The sequence below is a fragment of the Bos taurus genome, chromosome 16 (assembly GCF_002263795.3).
Source record: "Bos taurus isolate L1 Dominette 01449 registration number 42190680 breed Hereford chromosome 16, ARS-UCD2.0, whole genome shotgun sequence".
Classification (NCBI taxonomy): Eukaryota; Metazoa; Chordata; class Mammalia; order Artiodactyla; family Bovidae; genus Bos; species Bos taurus.
Genome location: NC_037343.1, coordinates 30,449,919 through 30,465,541, shown reverse-complemented (window position 1 = coordinate 30,465,541; position 15,623 = coordinate 30,449,919). Strand labels below are relative to the sequence as shown.

The window sequence follows — 15,623 nt, the reverse complement described above, 5'->3', positions numbered from 1 at the left end:
ATCTGTAACATAAAAATGACTATATTTGCACTACTGGTAATTGTTTGTATGTTATTTAGACAATAAGACTCTTGGGGTTCTAAACTATTTTATCTTTGTATATTCTTGTTGCCTGAAATGGTGCTTGGTGAAGGTACTGATTAAACTGAATCCTTAAAAAACCTCCGGAAGTAGACTGTGCCATATCTTTAATGTTAAATGTATTTTTCCTAAAATTCTAATAGTTTACAAAAGTTTAACATTCTAAATGAACTATACAGACTTACCTCATAGTCATTATGATCTATCAGCCAAAATCCTTGAATAAGTTTAACCTGGCCCCAAGAAATGGCAAAGGCAGTTGGAAATGATTCAATGGAAGTATCCGTTTTGTTTGGAAAGGAATACATAATATCAAGTAGCAAATAAATAGTCTTTTAAAAAAAAGAGGATTAAGGACAATAAACAAAAAGAAAAACTCCTACATATATATCTGCAATAGGTAACAACAGAAAGTATCAGAAAAAAGGCTTAAGACAGTTTTATTAAATGTCGGTACAGCCAACCCCACAACCAACTTCATTCATTCTGTATTAAGTACCACCACAAAGGTACTTTGTCCCCTGGAGGAAGAAATGGCAACCCACTCCAGCATTCTTGCCTAGAGAATCCCCACAGACAGAGGAGCCTGGTGGGCTACAGTTCATAGGGTCACACGTGCCTGAAGCGACTTAGCACACAGGCACCACAAGGAGATGAACTAAAGCATACTTTCTTCACCCAAGTTAGCAGATTAACAAATTTAAGAAACAAAGCCACAGATGAAATTCCAATTATCCAATAAACCCTGGCAGTTTAAGCAAACACATTATTTGTTTTATAAATTATGAATAAAATTATGCATTTTGACTAAGAAATAGACTTTAGTACAGAAATCTTATTTAAGAGACCACATAATGCATTCCCATCCAGCACATAAAATCTCATAGAGAATGACCACATGCTAGCAATGTTCTAGAGCTGTCTTTAACTTCGGGAATGTCTTGGACACATTTGAGTCTGATGAAAGCCAAGAACTGTATCTCTAGAAAAATAAACATAAACATTTTGCATAGTTTCAAGGTTAACGAAAGACCATCTGAATCCAATCAACAGGTCCTGGATTAAGAATCTTTCCTTTAAAACAAATTCAAATGTGAAATTGAGATTGGATTAGATGCATAAGGGTCCTACTACTCTGACATTGTATGATTTTGGTAATATGTGAATTACTTGATAAAATTTTAAAGGATACAACAGAATGCTTGCTTGCTTCAGTAATGTTGTCTAGTAGGTATATGTCAAGTAACGCCTATTAAAAAAAAATTTAGTGCATTTTACATATTCATTCATTTATGTTCCTTGTTTTTCCCTAGCCCATACCAGGTATGAAAAATCCAATTAAGCATTCCTCTCTCTCCCAGCCCAGCTTTTGAGACTAAATGATATTGTGTTACCGCGAACCTACATGTAGACTCGTAGGAGGATATTTTCCTGTGCCTCCTTCGTCCCGTTTCCACAACTTCTCTACTCGATCTCCTAACTGAGAAACCATTCCATCAATCATCAAGCAGTCAGGGTTCCACTTCCCTCTGCAATAAGGGCAACATTAAGGATATTGAGCATTAGTTCTAATTATTATTATCAAAACAACCAGCAGCCAACTCTTAAAAGTAACGACCTCAACTATCAAAGGCAGAAGAAATTTGAGGACAGGATCCCATCATGAGAAATCTGGACATCAAGTAAAGTTAGTCAGATAAACCCTGAAGAAGCCTCAAGTTTGGTTATTAGCCAAGTCAGTTAGTGAAGGTCAGGTTCCAGGGGAAAAAGTGGTCTAGTCAGCAAAATGCTGTTTACTTTTTACTACCTTGAGCAAATTACCAAAGAGCATGATATCTCAGTATAGAGAAAGTAAATACTGTAGCTCAAAGTCAAAAAGTTTTACTTTCAGTTTTATCACCTGGACTAGTTTTTAAACCTCAATGCTAATTGCTAAGTCACTTCAGTCGTGTCCGACTCTGTGCGACCCCATAGATGGCAGCCCACCAGGCTCCCCCATCCCTGGGATTCTCCAGGCAAGAACACTGCAGTGGGTTCCCTCCTAATATTTATTATTGAGCACATACAGGTGATAAGCAGATACTGACCTCGTCTGTTTCCTCATCTAATATTAATAACAACAATAGCAGTTACTAATTATTGGATGAAATTTTCTTGAATAAGGCATTGAAAGAAAGATATTTTATTTCATCTTTATATTTACTTTATATTGACTTTATAATTTGTGACAAATAGGATTAGAAAGTTTATCCAACCTGCTCAAGGACATACACTTAGGAAATAACAGATCTAGAAATTTTAAATACACCTTATAAATTTCCCAAGTCCATGCTCACTATCCTAGATTAGTTATTAGTTATTCTAATCTAATCCTTGATTAGATTCTGGATCCTCTAACTATGCACAACTTTGTACAGGTTTCCAAGTGATTCAGACAACAAACCTGGAATCAAGGTTTGGGAATAATTGCTCTAAATGTTATACCCCTCTACAATTCTGTCATTCCAACTTGAGGAAGAAGGCTATTTATAATTCCAAAGTAGAGTCAGGCTGTAAAACATTACTCTTTTTTTCTTTTATTACTTTTATATCTTTATTTCAAAGGACCCAACCACATATGTATTTAAGGGGAAGGGGGAGTTCATATTTAAAGAAAAGAGAGAAAAAGGCAATAAAGAAAAAAATGGATAAAGTGCTGAAATGCAAATGTTAATGCAAAGAATGTAAAGTAACTAACATGATATATTTTCAGCTTTAGTAACAGTTGCTTCAAGTCTTCTTCTGAATAAGAATTCTCAGGAAAAATGTATACTTAAATTATAGAATCTCCGATTTAGGAAATAATAAATAGCTGTGTTCAAATTCTAAAATAAAGATGTAAACAGTAGGTCAAGGCAAACACTACAACTAAAATAGTAATGCTGGTGACAAATTCATATACTTTACTGAGATTTCCACCCCTTTAATCTTTTTTTTTATAACATAATGAATTCTATTCTGAGAAAGCTTTGATTTCTTATACAAGTAACTTCTAAAATGGTTTTTGAAGGCTCTGGATGTACTATACCTTGATGAACGCTCACACTTCTGTCGACGACTGGTGTAGTAATTCTGAATTACGGGGTAGTTGTAGCATAACCTTGACAACTGCACAGCATCATCTAGATGTTTCATAAGAGTTGGAAGAAAAGCTAGTAATATTTCCAAAACACTCCCCATAAACTTAAGGTTACATAATTGATATTTTACTACAATTTTATAATATTCTTTAAATTGCAGGCTTCTTAAAGTAATAAAAGAACACTTTATTAACAGACGCATAAATGAGAAAACTGAGTGTCTCAAGAAAGTCTTGTAACAACAGGATGCCAGTTAAAGACCCTGGAAAAACTATTTCAGAAAATTATTTTACTCCCTTAGGCACAAATGATAATATAAAAGTAAGCAAATTCACTATGTGTTCAAGTAAAAATCTAAGAGAATTATGAAAGAATAAGATCAACAGTAATTATGCACAGTGGCAGATACACTTCTAAGTCTGTGAATCCTGGAAATATAAGAAGTTGGAGGCTTTTGTTCTACACAAATGTAGTAAAAGTCAAATTCTCTAATTCCTGATATTAGCATGAATTATTAGATAAAACGGGGTAAGTAATTGATGGCAAAAAGTATTGGTTAATAACCATATTAAAAGAACCTTGAAGAGAAAAAGATGGACAAATTAGATTTTAAACTCATACTTCTATGGATCTAAATTATAGCTGGTGATATCACTGAACCCATCTTCATAAGCCATGTTTTGTCAAATGTTTTTTTTTTTAACCCAACAAACATGCATGCAACACCTGCATATCAGGCATGGGGTGAAGCACTGAAGGCACAAAGAGAATACAAGAAAAGAAGGTGAGAATAAAAGAAAGCACGAGAGAGCGGTAGAAGGAAGGAAACCCCAACAATAGAGCAACAAAATTATAAAGATTTAAGAATGTTTCATTAATATTTATAGATTAAGGAAATATTTTACCTAAGCCCTCTGGTAAAAGGCCAGAATGAGAGAACCAAAGAACCACTTGTGCATACTGACAGATGAGCTGAGTAACCATATATTTATTGCTTAAATCTGTAAGACCTGTAAAGAGTTGAAATCAGTTGTTTAGTTTTCAATTTATCAACCACAAATGAAAAATCAAGACACTCTATAGTTCTCAAAAACAGTAACTACTTGGTGATTTTAAACAATATGCATGTATTTTTAAACAAATTTAGCTTGAACAAATAATCTCCAAAATGCTAAACTAACTCACTGACTAAAATAGACATTTTAAGTAAATATGCTTCCATGTTAGCTACACTCCCATTTAGCTATTTTCAATAATCAGATTTATACATTAAAACAAACTAGTACAGTATCATTAATACAGGCTGTTCAAACCAGGCCTTTATATGAAACTGGCTATTTTGTTTCAATGGAAAACCAGAGGAGAAAAATTATGAAGACCAACTCTATGCACAAAAACTTAAATATAATTTAAAAATCTGAAGTTCTACCACTAATACACTGCCTTAACAATCTTTAAATCCCCAATTTCCCAACCTTATTTAATCATGAACTCATGGTTCATCTAACAACATTCGTAGCTTTTCATTTGAAAAAAAAAAACAAACTAGCATTTGAGAAATAATGGCCTCTTTGCCCAATAATCCATCTAATGCATAGGAAATGTATTCCGTCCCGAATTCAAGAAGCAAAAGTCAATGAAACATTCGTTTACATAAGACAGGAGCACACCTCTCTCAGTGATGTCGTGGGCCTCAGCTGCAAAACAGCTTAAGACTGTACTAAGATTGCTAAGAAGTAAATGGCACTGCTGGAGAGACTGTATAGTTTGTGGGTCGATGAAACGACATGAACCATCAAATAACGGTGTACCTTTCAAGAAAAAAAGACAAGATTAGTTTTGACACACTAAATCTTGACTTAATTAAAATAATAAATGCAAAATATCTCAAATTACTTTAATCATAGAATTATTCTATACATTGTGAGATTTAAAAAGACAAGCTTCAAATGACAAGTATCCTCAAGGAATATAGAAACGACAGCTACAAATTCTATCTTTAAAAAATGCAGAATGAGGTGAGCACAGACAAAAGTGATACAGATTCAACTTCAGATTCACTAGAAATCAGTACTATGTTGCTGTGTGATTATTATTTTATAAGAACTCTTTCTTCCACCTCTAGTCTTTGGAAAAGTGAGACAATGAAATTAAGATCCAGAGACTTAATACAATATAACTGCATGCTTGCTATAATGTAGACTTGGCTGTCCTCTCATTTCAAGCTTAAGGCTGAGTTCACAAATGCATTTTTGGACACAACTTAGCGACTAAACAACAACAAAAACACTATACAGAACCCTATATCCTCCTATCAAATTTTGTAGGTTTAAACAATCCTCTGCTAAGAATAACTTTTTTAAAAGTCCAATTTGTTCACTCATCAAGACATAACAGTAATAACAAATGCACATATACTTCTAAATAAACTTAAAATGTACTTTCAATGCACAAGGCAATCATATATTACCTTTAATATTATTTTTGCACTAGTTGGACATAATGGGTTTTAATATTCACAGCATATTTTAAAACTCAAGGTGTACAACAGACTAATAAATAACCTGATATAACTAATGACATGTTAGTAGAAGACAAGAGGTGATTTGAGTTTTTGCCCTACTATTCCGCTTCTTTACACTCCTAAGTATTTTAAATAGAAAATGAATAAAGCTTAGAGGTTAACTGGCCTATTCTCTTAACTCCATCATCAGCATATCTTATAAATTAAATGCCTAAGATTAAAAGATATGATATAATTCTGAAACTTGCTACTGGAAACATGCCTAACATGTTGCCAATCTAAACAATCTGCTGCAAAATCTTGATCAAAAAAATAATTTTTTCACTCTAATATAAAATAAAGTCTTTCTGGGACTTCTTCAAAGAGTTTGCAACTTCAAAATAATTAAAAATTTACTGTTATGTACTCAAAACATAAACCAAGATTATTTTTTTATATATATAATACTTACATAGTCTGTCAAATTCCTCTTTTGTGAAAACCACTTTATTCCATGACCATTCAAGAACAAAGCGTAAATTAGCAGCAGAATTTGGTTGTTCTTATTTGTAAATATGGAAGGGAAAAATGAAGAATGGTTACTAATTACAAAAAAAAAAAAGAAACTTCAGGGAAGAAACCTGACAAAAACCACCCTAAACAAGTGAGCAACGTTAAAATCAATATTGATGGAGACAGACGGGCTGCATCTGTGCTCAAGGTATCACATGAGGGAGCACATCCATTTACGTGATGCTGCTATGAAAAATGTAAAATCTAAATCTAATCATGAGGAAATATCAACAAATACAACCTGAGAGGCAGGCTACAAAATAACAGGCCCATATTCTTTAAAAATGTCAATTTCTTCAAAGACAAATGCTTAAGATTTACACAATATTATGAGCGAGTAAAACAACATGAAAACTAAATATAAAATATATTCTGGACGGGATTCTGAATTCCCTCTCCCTAAAAATGTTACAAAGGACATTACTGGGGCAATTAGTGATATTCCAATAGAATCTACAGATTAGGTAATAGCATGTATCAATATTAATTTTCCTGATTTTTCTAACTCCAAAGTGTTTTGTTAAGTGAATATCCTTGTTCTTAGAAGGAAACATTGAAATATTTTGAGTAAAGAAGCATGATGCCTTCAACTTATCAAATGGTCAGAATAAAAACAACACGTGTGTGTGAAATGTTTGTTTGCAGAGAGTAAAACATACAACTTGAATCCCCAGAGAATTTTTCTGAATGAAAAAGAGTCAACCCTAAAAGGTTACATACTGTCGGATTCCATTTATGATCACTTCTGAAATGACAAAATGATAGAAATAGACAATAAATGAATGGGTGCTGGGCATTAGGAATGGGGTGGGGGCTGGCGATAGTAAGCATGGCTATCAAAGAGTAAGAAGAAAAGTCCTGTGTGTGATATAATACTAGAGACGTGCCACATCTTATCATTCATGGGGGATAAGGGTACACTGTAAATGTCTTACAATTGCATGTGAACACAATTATCTCAAAATAAAGGTAACTTACCACCCCCCCCACAGTAAATTGACAATTTTAAAACTACAAAGCATTTTTTAATTGTTAAAAATCATAATCTTACCTTCTGTTATCCATCTTTTGATACACCCTGTCAAAAGTCCCAGAGAACTTGTCTGGATTGCTGCTGACAATATAGCTTCTAACTGTTCTTCCTAAACCATGTTTTAAAAAAAGAAAAGAAAGGGTATGTGATCCGAGACAGAGGTATCAAGTTCTAGCTCACAACCCAAAATTTTAAAGGATTAAAAATCATTATGATTCCCCAGGATGGCTATACACAAAAAAACAACAAGCACTGGTGATGGTGTAGAAACTCCTCACACACTGCTGCTGCTAAGTCACTTCAGTCGTGTCCGACTCTGTGCGACCCCATAGACCTAGGCAGCCCACCAGGTTCCCCCGTCCTCCAGGCAAGAACACTGGAGTGGGTTGCCATTTCCTTCTCCAATGCACAAAAGTGAAAAGTGAAAGCAAAGTCGCTCAGTTGTGTCCGACCTTTAGCATGGACTGCAGCCTACCAAGCTCCTCCGTCCATGGGATTTAATGTTAAAATGAGACAGCCACTTTGGAAACCAGTCTGGTAGTTTCTCAAAATCTTAACTATAAAGTTACCATACGACTCAGTGGTTTCACACTTAGATATACACCCAAGAGAACTGAAAAACAAACATCCACACAAAAACTGTTATATGAAGCATTATTTCTAACAGCCAATAATGCAAACAACCAAAATGCCCTGAAACTGAAGAATAGATAAATAAAATGTGGTATATCATACAGTGGAATATTACACAGCCATGAAACAGGGTGAAGTTCTGATATGTGCTCCAACATGGATAAATTTTGAAAATATTGTTCTAAGTCAAAGAAGTAAGTCACAAAAGGCCACATATTATTTGATTCTATTTATATAAAATGTCAATGGCAACCCACTCCAGTATTCTTGCCTGGAGAATCCCATGGAGAGAGGAGCCTGGCAGGCTACAGTCCATGGGGTTGCAAAGAGTCGGACACAACTGAAGCAACACACACACACACACACACACACACACACAATATGTCTAGAGCAAATAAATCTACAAAGACAGTAGATTAGTGGTCACCAAAGACTGGAAGAGAGGAGGAAAAGGAATTGACTGGTTATGGGGTTTGGAGGGAGTTGATAAAAATACTCTGAAATTGAATGTTGTAATAGTTGCACAACTCTATACTAAAAACCACTGAATTATAGGAATTAAATCTCAACAAAGTTGTTTATACTTTATTTACACTTTATTTTACACTTTAAGAATCTATGAATTTCATTCACTACAACAAATGTTTTTTTAAAAAGGAATCACAGGAATAAATAGATGAGTTAAAAAGGAATAGAGAGAGCTACAATATGATAAAGATACCCCAAAACTACAGTATGATTCTAAATGGAGATTCAATAGAACAATTTACATTAAAATCAAGGACAAAACAAGGACGTCTGGTAGTACCATTATTTTTCTATAATCTGTAGAGGTTCCACCAAATGGCATAAGAAAATAAAGTAATAAACTGGGGGGAGGGGTGCAGAAAGCCTGTATTTGCTGATGATTGCATGCCTTGAAAATCTAAGAGATTCTAATCTAGCCAAGTATTAATAGCATTGAATGAATATACAAAACCCAACTCTATTTCTGAATGAATATGGGGAAAATGGTCTACTCATAAAAAATACTATAAAACATTTAGGGATAAAAATAGAAACTCACTGGAAAATAACCATTAACTCTTATGACAGATGTAAAAATTAACCCTAAATAAATGGAAAGATACAAATGCCAACTCTCCCTCAAATTAACATGTGAATATAATAAAATGCTCAAAAGAATTCCAACAGGAATACTGGATAAAACCATCTTATAATTAATAAAAAGAGTAAGTGCCTATGAATTCCCCAAAATTATAGATTAAAAAACCAGGCTGCATTTCCAAATATCAAAGCAATATATTAAAATGATATAGAAATAGATAACTAGATTTATGAGACAAGATAAAAGCCCAGAAATAGAACCCAGTTGATACGGGCATATAGTATCGGATAAAGGCAGTATTTCAGTAGCATGAGAAAAAGATATTTTGGGTCCTGTTTCACAAATGATATAACACAGCTAGACTAATCATCTGGGGGGAAAATAACTGAACCTTTATTTTATCTGACACACAGAAAATGAGTTAGAGCCTTAAAGAAACATTTGGGTGTTAAAATTTTAAGCCAGAGTCAGAGCTATAAAATGCATTTGACTATAAAAACATTATTTTGAATGTGGTAAGAGATATCATGAAACAGTGAAGAGCAAACAAAAGGGGTACCATCTGTAAGATTTATGACAGGATAAATATCTACATATTTTATAAAGCTTTTCCATAAACAACCCAATTAGAGAAAAAGTATATCAATATGTCATTCACAGAAAAAACCCTGATAACAAATATATGTATATATACTATCATTTTTTTATTGTATATGGCAGGATAAAGAGATATAGGAAAGTATACACATCAAAAAGTCCATATACCATACATACAACTAACAACTAATTACCAACTGGACACTGATGAAACTGATCCAAGTCTAGATTAAGACTATTTCCCAGAAGCCCTGTCTCCTCCTACCTAATCAAAAGAAATTTCCATTCACTCCTCCCATCCTCCATGGTAACCACTCTAACATTTTGAAGGAATCTCCTCCTCGCTTTTTTTGCTTCATCTCGACATATCCATTACTAACCAATTCAGCTCAATTTGGTCTATTTTAGGAATAAAGTTTTTAAAAAGATACATGAAAAAAGTCAACAAAATGCCAATATTTGCATGCCTCCAAATACTTTAGCCTATTTTCTAAATTGAAATTATTCATGTTTTATCTATGTAAGTGGAAAGAAACCAAGGGTTGAATTACCAGATTCAAAATAATCACAAAAAGATACTAAATGCTATTTGACTAACATGGCTGAATGGTTGAATTATAGCTATTTTTTCTCACTTTTTCTTATTTAAAAAAACTTATTTATTTATATTTGGCTACGGGGTTCTTCGCTGCTGCATGGGTTTTTCCTCTAAAGCCACGAGTGGGGGCTACTCTCCAGTTGCGGTACTTGGGCTTCTCATTGCAGTGGCTTCTCTGTTGCAGAACAGGGGCTCTAGGGTGCGTAGACCCCGGGAGTTGTGGCATGTGGGCTCCGCAGTTGCAGCTCCTGGGCTCTAGAGCACAGGCTTCAGTAGTTGTGGAGCACAGATTTAGTTGCTCCATGGCATGTGGGACCTTCCTGGACCAGGGATCAAACACATGTCTCCTGCACTGGCAGGTGGATTCTTATCCACTGCACCACCAGAGTAACCTCTCACTTTACTCTTCTTTTTAAAACTAGATATCATTGCTTGTAACTAAGTTTCATAATATAGAATAGGGGGGATTGGTATTAATTCTCTAAAATAAAAAAAATTAAATGGAGCACTTAAAGTGCTCCTTAAGGATGATGAACACTAATACTAATTTGGAGCCTGTGGCAGGGAAGGATAATTTCCTGACCACAGGGTCCTATGAGCAAGGGCCACCAAGACAAAATTTACCTAAGGTTTTTTAATGAACCCAATTCAGAGCTCTGTTTATGTAGAAGACAGTTTATAATCTGTTACTGACTCACTCAACATATGAAAAGGAAAGAACCATCAAACATTTAAGTATAGCCACCAAATCAAAAGGCTTCCCTGGCAGCTCAGATGGTAAACAATCTGCCTGCAATGCAAGAGACGTACGTTCAGACCCTGGGTTAGGAAGGTCCCCTGGAGGAGGAAATGGCAACCCACTCCAATATCCTTTCCTGGAGAATCCCATGGACAGAGAAGCCTGGCGGGCTATAGTCCATAGGGTCGCAAAGAATCAAATATGACTGAGCAACTAAATAACAACCAAATCAAAAAGACTAAAATAATAAAAAATAACTCCAGATAAAACAGGCATAATACAGGAACTAAATAAAACCTGAAACATAGAGCTAGAAGATATTTCATCCATAAAATATAACAGAATACTACCAAAAAAGAATGATCAAAGAGTAAGAGCGTGTAGAAATTTTAAATTGGGGCTAAATTTTTTAAATCTAAAAAAAAGAAAATTAGATGAAAACATCTCCCAGAAAGCAAAATCAAGAGGCAAACGACACACAGTTGGAAAGCAAAGATAAGCTAACATAAGACCAACTAAGGATAGTCAATATTTGTCTAAAGGGGTTCTACAAAGAGCAAAACCAAACTGAAATGTTGATATCCAGTCAGTTCCTCATCAACTGCAGATAGGAAACATTTGGGGGTGGGGGAGATTACAGAAAGTTCCAAAAAAAAAACAACTTGAATTTGAGGTGTGCCAGCAACTATTGCGGAGAAGGCAATGGCAACCCACTCCAGTACTTTGCCTGGAAAATCCCATGGATGGAGGAGCTTGGTAGGCTGCAGGCCATGGGGTCGCTAAGAGTTGGACACGACTAAGCGACTTCCCTTTCACTTTTCACTTTCATGCATTGGAGAAGGAAATGGCAACCCACTCCAGTGTTCTCGCTTGGAGAATCCCAGGGACGGGGGAGCCTGGTGGGCTGCCATCTGTGGGATCACACAGAGTCGGACACAACTGAAGTGACTTAGCAGCAGCAGCAACTACTAACATGCATGTATGTTGTATTAAGTACTTTAATCTAGAGATGATTTAAAGTACATAAGTGGGTGTGCACAGGTTATATGCAAATATCATGCCTTATTATGTAAGTTAATTGCTGCTGCTGCTAAGTCACGGGTACCAAGGGTTGACTGAACATGACTACATGGTCAATATTTGCTCAGTACAGTGATACAAAAGGGAGGAGGGGAGAAAGGGAAAAAAAAATCCTGATAATAGATTGACTATTTCTCTTATTGTCATGACATTAGGTATTAGAGTCCAACTGCAGGTGTTAAACCGCCAGCAGCAATATTCACAATTCATCTGATATTTAAAAGGCTCCTTCCCTAACAATTCATTACGCTACATATCTGCAATTATTTAAATAACTTAATTCAAACATTATTTGAGGGGAAAGAGTTATTAAAACATTTTCTCTTTCTCCAAGGAAAAACGACCTGGGGTTTGTTTACTTTCAGCAAATACCAAGTTAAAATGTTGAATTTTAAGTTGTCACTAGACAACACTGTTTAAAAATGTCTCCTGACTGGTAAAATGTATTGTGACTCTAAAAACTGTGTGGATTTTACAATATTTTTATTTATGTATCCATTGGGAAATTAAGCCTGTCTTCCATTACTAAGTCTGACTCCCTGTAACTCTCTTGTGTTTTGCAGAAACCTGGAATCTTCACTAATAGGCTTTCATAAGAGCAGTTTTTATAGAGCAGTGGTTCTCAAACCATCAGAAATCACATCAAGGGCTTATTAAAACAACTATGACTTCTACTCATGACATGCCTGATGCATCCATGATGTTTCCTAGCCTATAGTTCAGTTCAGTCTCGCTCAGTCGTGTCCAACTCTTTGTGACCCCAAGGACTCACAGCACACCAGGCTTCCGTGTCCATCACCACCTCCCGGGGTTTACTCAAACTCATGTCCGTCGAGTCGATGATGCCATCCAACCATCTCATCCTCGGTAGTCCCTTCTCCTCCCACCTTCCACCTTTCCCAGCATCAGGATCTTTTCTAATGAGTCAGTTCTTCCCATCAGGTGGCCAAAGTATTGGAGCTTCAGCTTCAGCATCAGTTCTTCTAATGAATATTCAGGACTGATTTACTTTAGGATGGACTGGTTGGATCTCCTTGCAGTCCAAGGGACTCTCAAGAGTCTTTTCCAACACCACAGTTCAAAAGCATCAATTCTTCGGCTCTCAGCTTTCTTTATGGTCCAACTCTCACATCCATACATGACTACTGGAAAAACCATAGCTTTGACTAGATGGACCTTTGTCAGTAAAATAATGTCTTTGCTTTTTAATATGCTGTCTACACTAGTCATAGCTTTCCTTCCAAGGAGCAAGAGTCTTTTAAATTCATGGGTGCAGTCAACATCTGCAGTGATTTTGGAGCCCAAGGAAATAAAGGCTCTCACTGTTTTGTTTCCCCATCTATTTGCCATGAAGTTATGTGACCAGATGCCATGATCTTTGTTTTTTGAAAGTTGAGTTTCAAGTCAGCTTTTTTTTCACTAGCCTATAGACCTGGTGTCAAGTTATACCTATGGGATCCTGCAGGTATGAATTTTAAGCCAAATCCAAGAACCACAGCTACTGACATGCAAAGCTGGCATTACACTACTTAACTTACTTTTTAAGATATTAATAGATTTTTGTTGTAATAGAAAGCTAATGACATGATCCAAAAGAAACAACAAGAGTTAAAAATCTCTCACCTGACTTAAACTGGAAGGTTGAATATCAATAAGTCTTGGTGAGAGAAGGCCAGCCACAAGACATCGATTATAACCATCAGGAATGACTTCATTGAGAGATGGTCCTGATTTCTTTAAAAAAGTCAAAGTCTATAACAGAATGATTAATAAGATATCAGTCAATAATCAATTCAAATAATCAAATTTAAGAATAACTAATAAACCCATTACCCTACTTTACACTTAACAGTATGAAGAAAACTAAAAGGCACTGAATGAAAATTGTGGAAGACTACTTTTCTGTACTTCTTGCAAGGAAAAGAGCTCATAGGTTCTTGAGGTAACCAATGCTTGTCAGTCACAAATACTACTACTGATAATGCAATTATCAGTACTACTGAAAAAGCAATTTTAAATTGCTTATATATGAGGTAACCCTGTTATCTTCTGTAAGGCTGACAGACTTGGTAACAGATCTTAACAAACTTAATACACACAAAAGAAAAAGCTTGCAGTTTATTCTTCTTGGTCTAATGTGAAAGAGATCTGATATGAAGTATAAATATGACATTCATCCATATCTAGCTGATTATCATTTTAAGGATATGCCACTTAATGTTTTCCTGGAAAAGTATTTTCAACATAATCCACTCTGAGCCGGTCACTGTGCCACTGTGCCAGGTACCTTTTTTGCATTACTTCATTTACCCATACGCTTTTTAAGAAGGAAGAGAATTAAGAAGATGGAGTAAAGGAAGGTATTGACTTACTTTTGCTTAGGGTTCAGGAGCTAACATCCATATAAAGCTGCTATAAACACCCTAATAGCTCTTCCTAGAAGGTTGCCGTCAGTAATTGATGCTACTAGCTGCTATCTCATATACCTAGCAGAAGCTACCTTTTAAGATGAAAGAGTAGTTTATATAAATAACACTAAAGTTTAAATCCATGATCTGACTTCAGCTCAAGAAGAAACACTCTGTCCAAATTGTTATTTCTTACTCACCTCCTTTTGAAAGCCAGTACAAGTTATATGAACAACTCCTGAGTTTAACAAACAAGTGGCATCTAAAAAAAAAGAAAAAAAGATTTTAAAAAATCCACTTACATATTATATTTGGGATGGTATTAGTACAACAAAATTTATCCTAAGAACAAATTACTAGGCAAGGCATGGTATTACTACATACAATAAATTTTAAAATAATTTGTCCCTGTATTTCTATCCTAACAAGACACCAAACTTTATCAAAAGTTAATATGAAATAGTTAATGTTTTACAGCAAATTCAAATATTGATAATTTTTCTATAAAACATACAATCATTAAATTTCTTGTGTACATATATCAAATTAACATCGTAACTTATCCATACATGTTAACTAATCATAATGAGAAATGAATGATAATACACTACACACAGCACAAATATACATACTCTTACATGTTATTTTTCTCAAAAAGTAATGTTAAATAAATACATACCAAAATTGTAAGTACTTGGGTTAAAAAACTGCTCAGGAGGTGGATATGAGGGAGGAACTCCTCGACTTAAACTTCTCTCATGTACTAATATATCCAAGATGTAATGTGGAGACGTCCTACTTACAACAGCATCCAGTGACCACAACGCAAAATAAGAGCAGTTATGCAGATATTCTCCTGATCTAAAAGAAATTGTATACAATTAAGTCAATAAACTACTACACATAAAAATTCCTAGAGAATTTTACATACATAGAGAAATCATACCTTAACGAATCTGGCATTTGTGCATGGTACCAACGATTTATGTCGAAAAGCCCCAAATATATAGAAGGCTTTCCCTGTCCATATATATTCACCTGCCAGGTAAAGACTGAAACACTGGTGTCAGGAGACAGAGCTAAAAGAAGAGATAATTTTTAAAAACAGAATAAATAATCTCAAAATAAATACAACAAATATAAGTAGGAAG

The 15,623-nt window shown here is 34.9% G+C and overlaps 1 protein-coding gene across 7 annotated transcripts in view; it reads right to left on the bottom strand.

Annotated features, from left to right (window-relative positions):
* The window catches only part of AHCTF1 (AT-hook containing transcription factor 1), a 96,438-nt gene that overhangs the window by 41,135 nt on the left and 39,680 nt on the right, over positions 1-15,623 (bottom strand). For all 7 annotated transcript variants that reach the window (XR_009490747.1, XM_059875268.1, XM_005216798.5 and 4 more), the window contains 12 exons: positions 15,419-15,551; positions 15,152-15,333; positions 14,673-14,734; positions 13,688-13,816; positions 7,328-7,418; positions 6,176-6,265; positions 4,871-5,011; positions 4,106-4,210; positions 3,149-3,242; positions 1,487-1,610; positions 1,274-1,330; positions 267-413 (listed from right to left, as the gene is read on the bottom strand). Coding sequence is in view for 6 of the 7 variants with exons in the window: in XM_059875268.1 (XP_059731251.1) it covers positions 267-413; positions 1,274-1,330; positions 1,487-1,610; positions 3,149-3,242; positions 4,106-4,210; positions 4,871-5,011; positions 6,176-6,265; positions 7,328-7,418; positions 13,688-13,816; positions 14,673-14,734; positions 15,152-15,333; positions 15,419-15,551 (1,355 nt within the window). In the remaining variant the exon portion in view is untranslated. The remainder of the gene's footprint in view (positions 1-266; positions 414-1,273; positions 1,331-1,486; positions 1,611-3,148; positions 3,243-4,105; positions 4,211-4,870; positions 5,012-6,175; positions 6,266-7,327; positions 7,419-13,687; positions 13,817-14,672; positions 14,735-15,151; positions 15,334-15,418; positions 15,552-15,623) is intronic.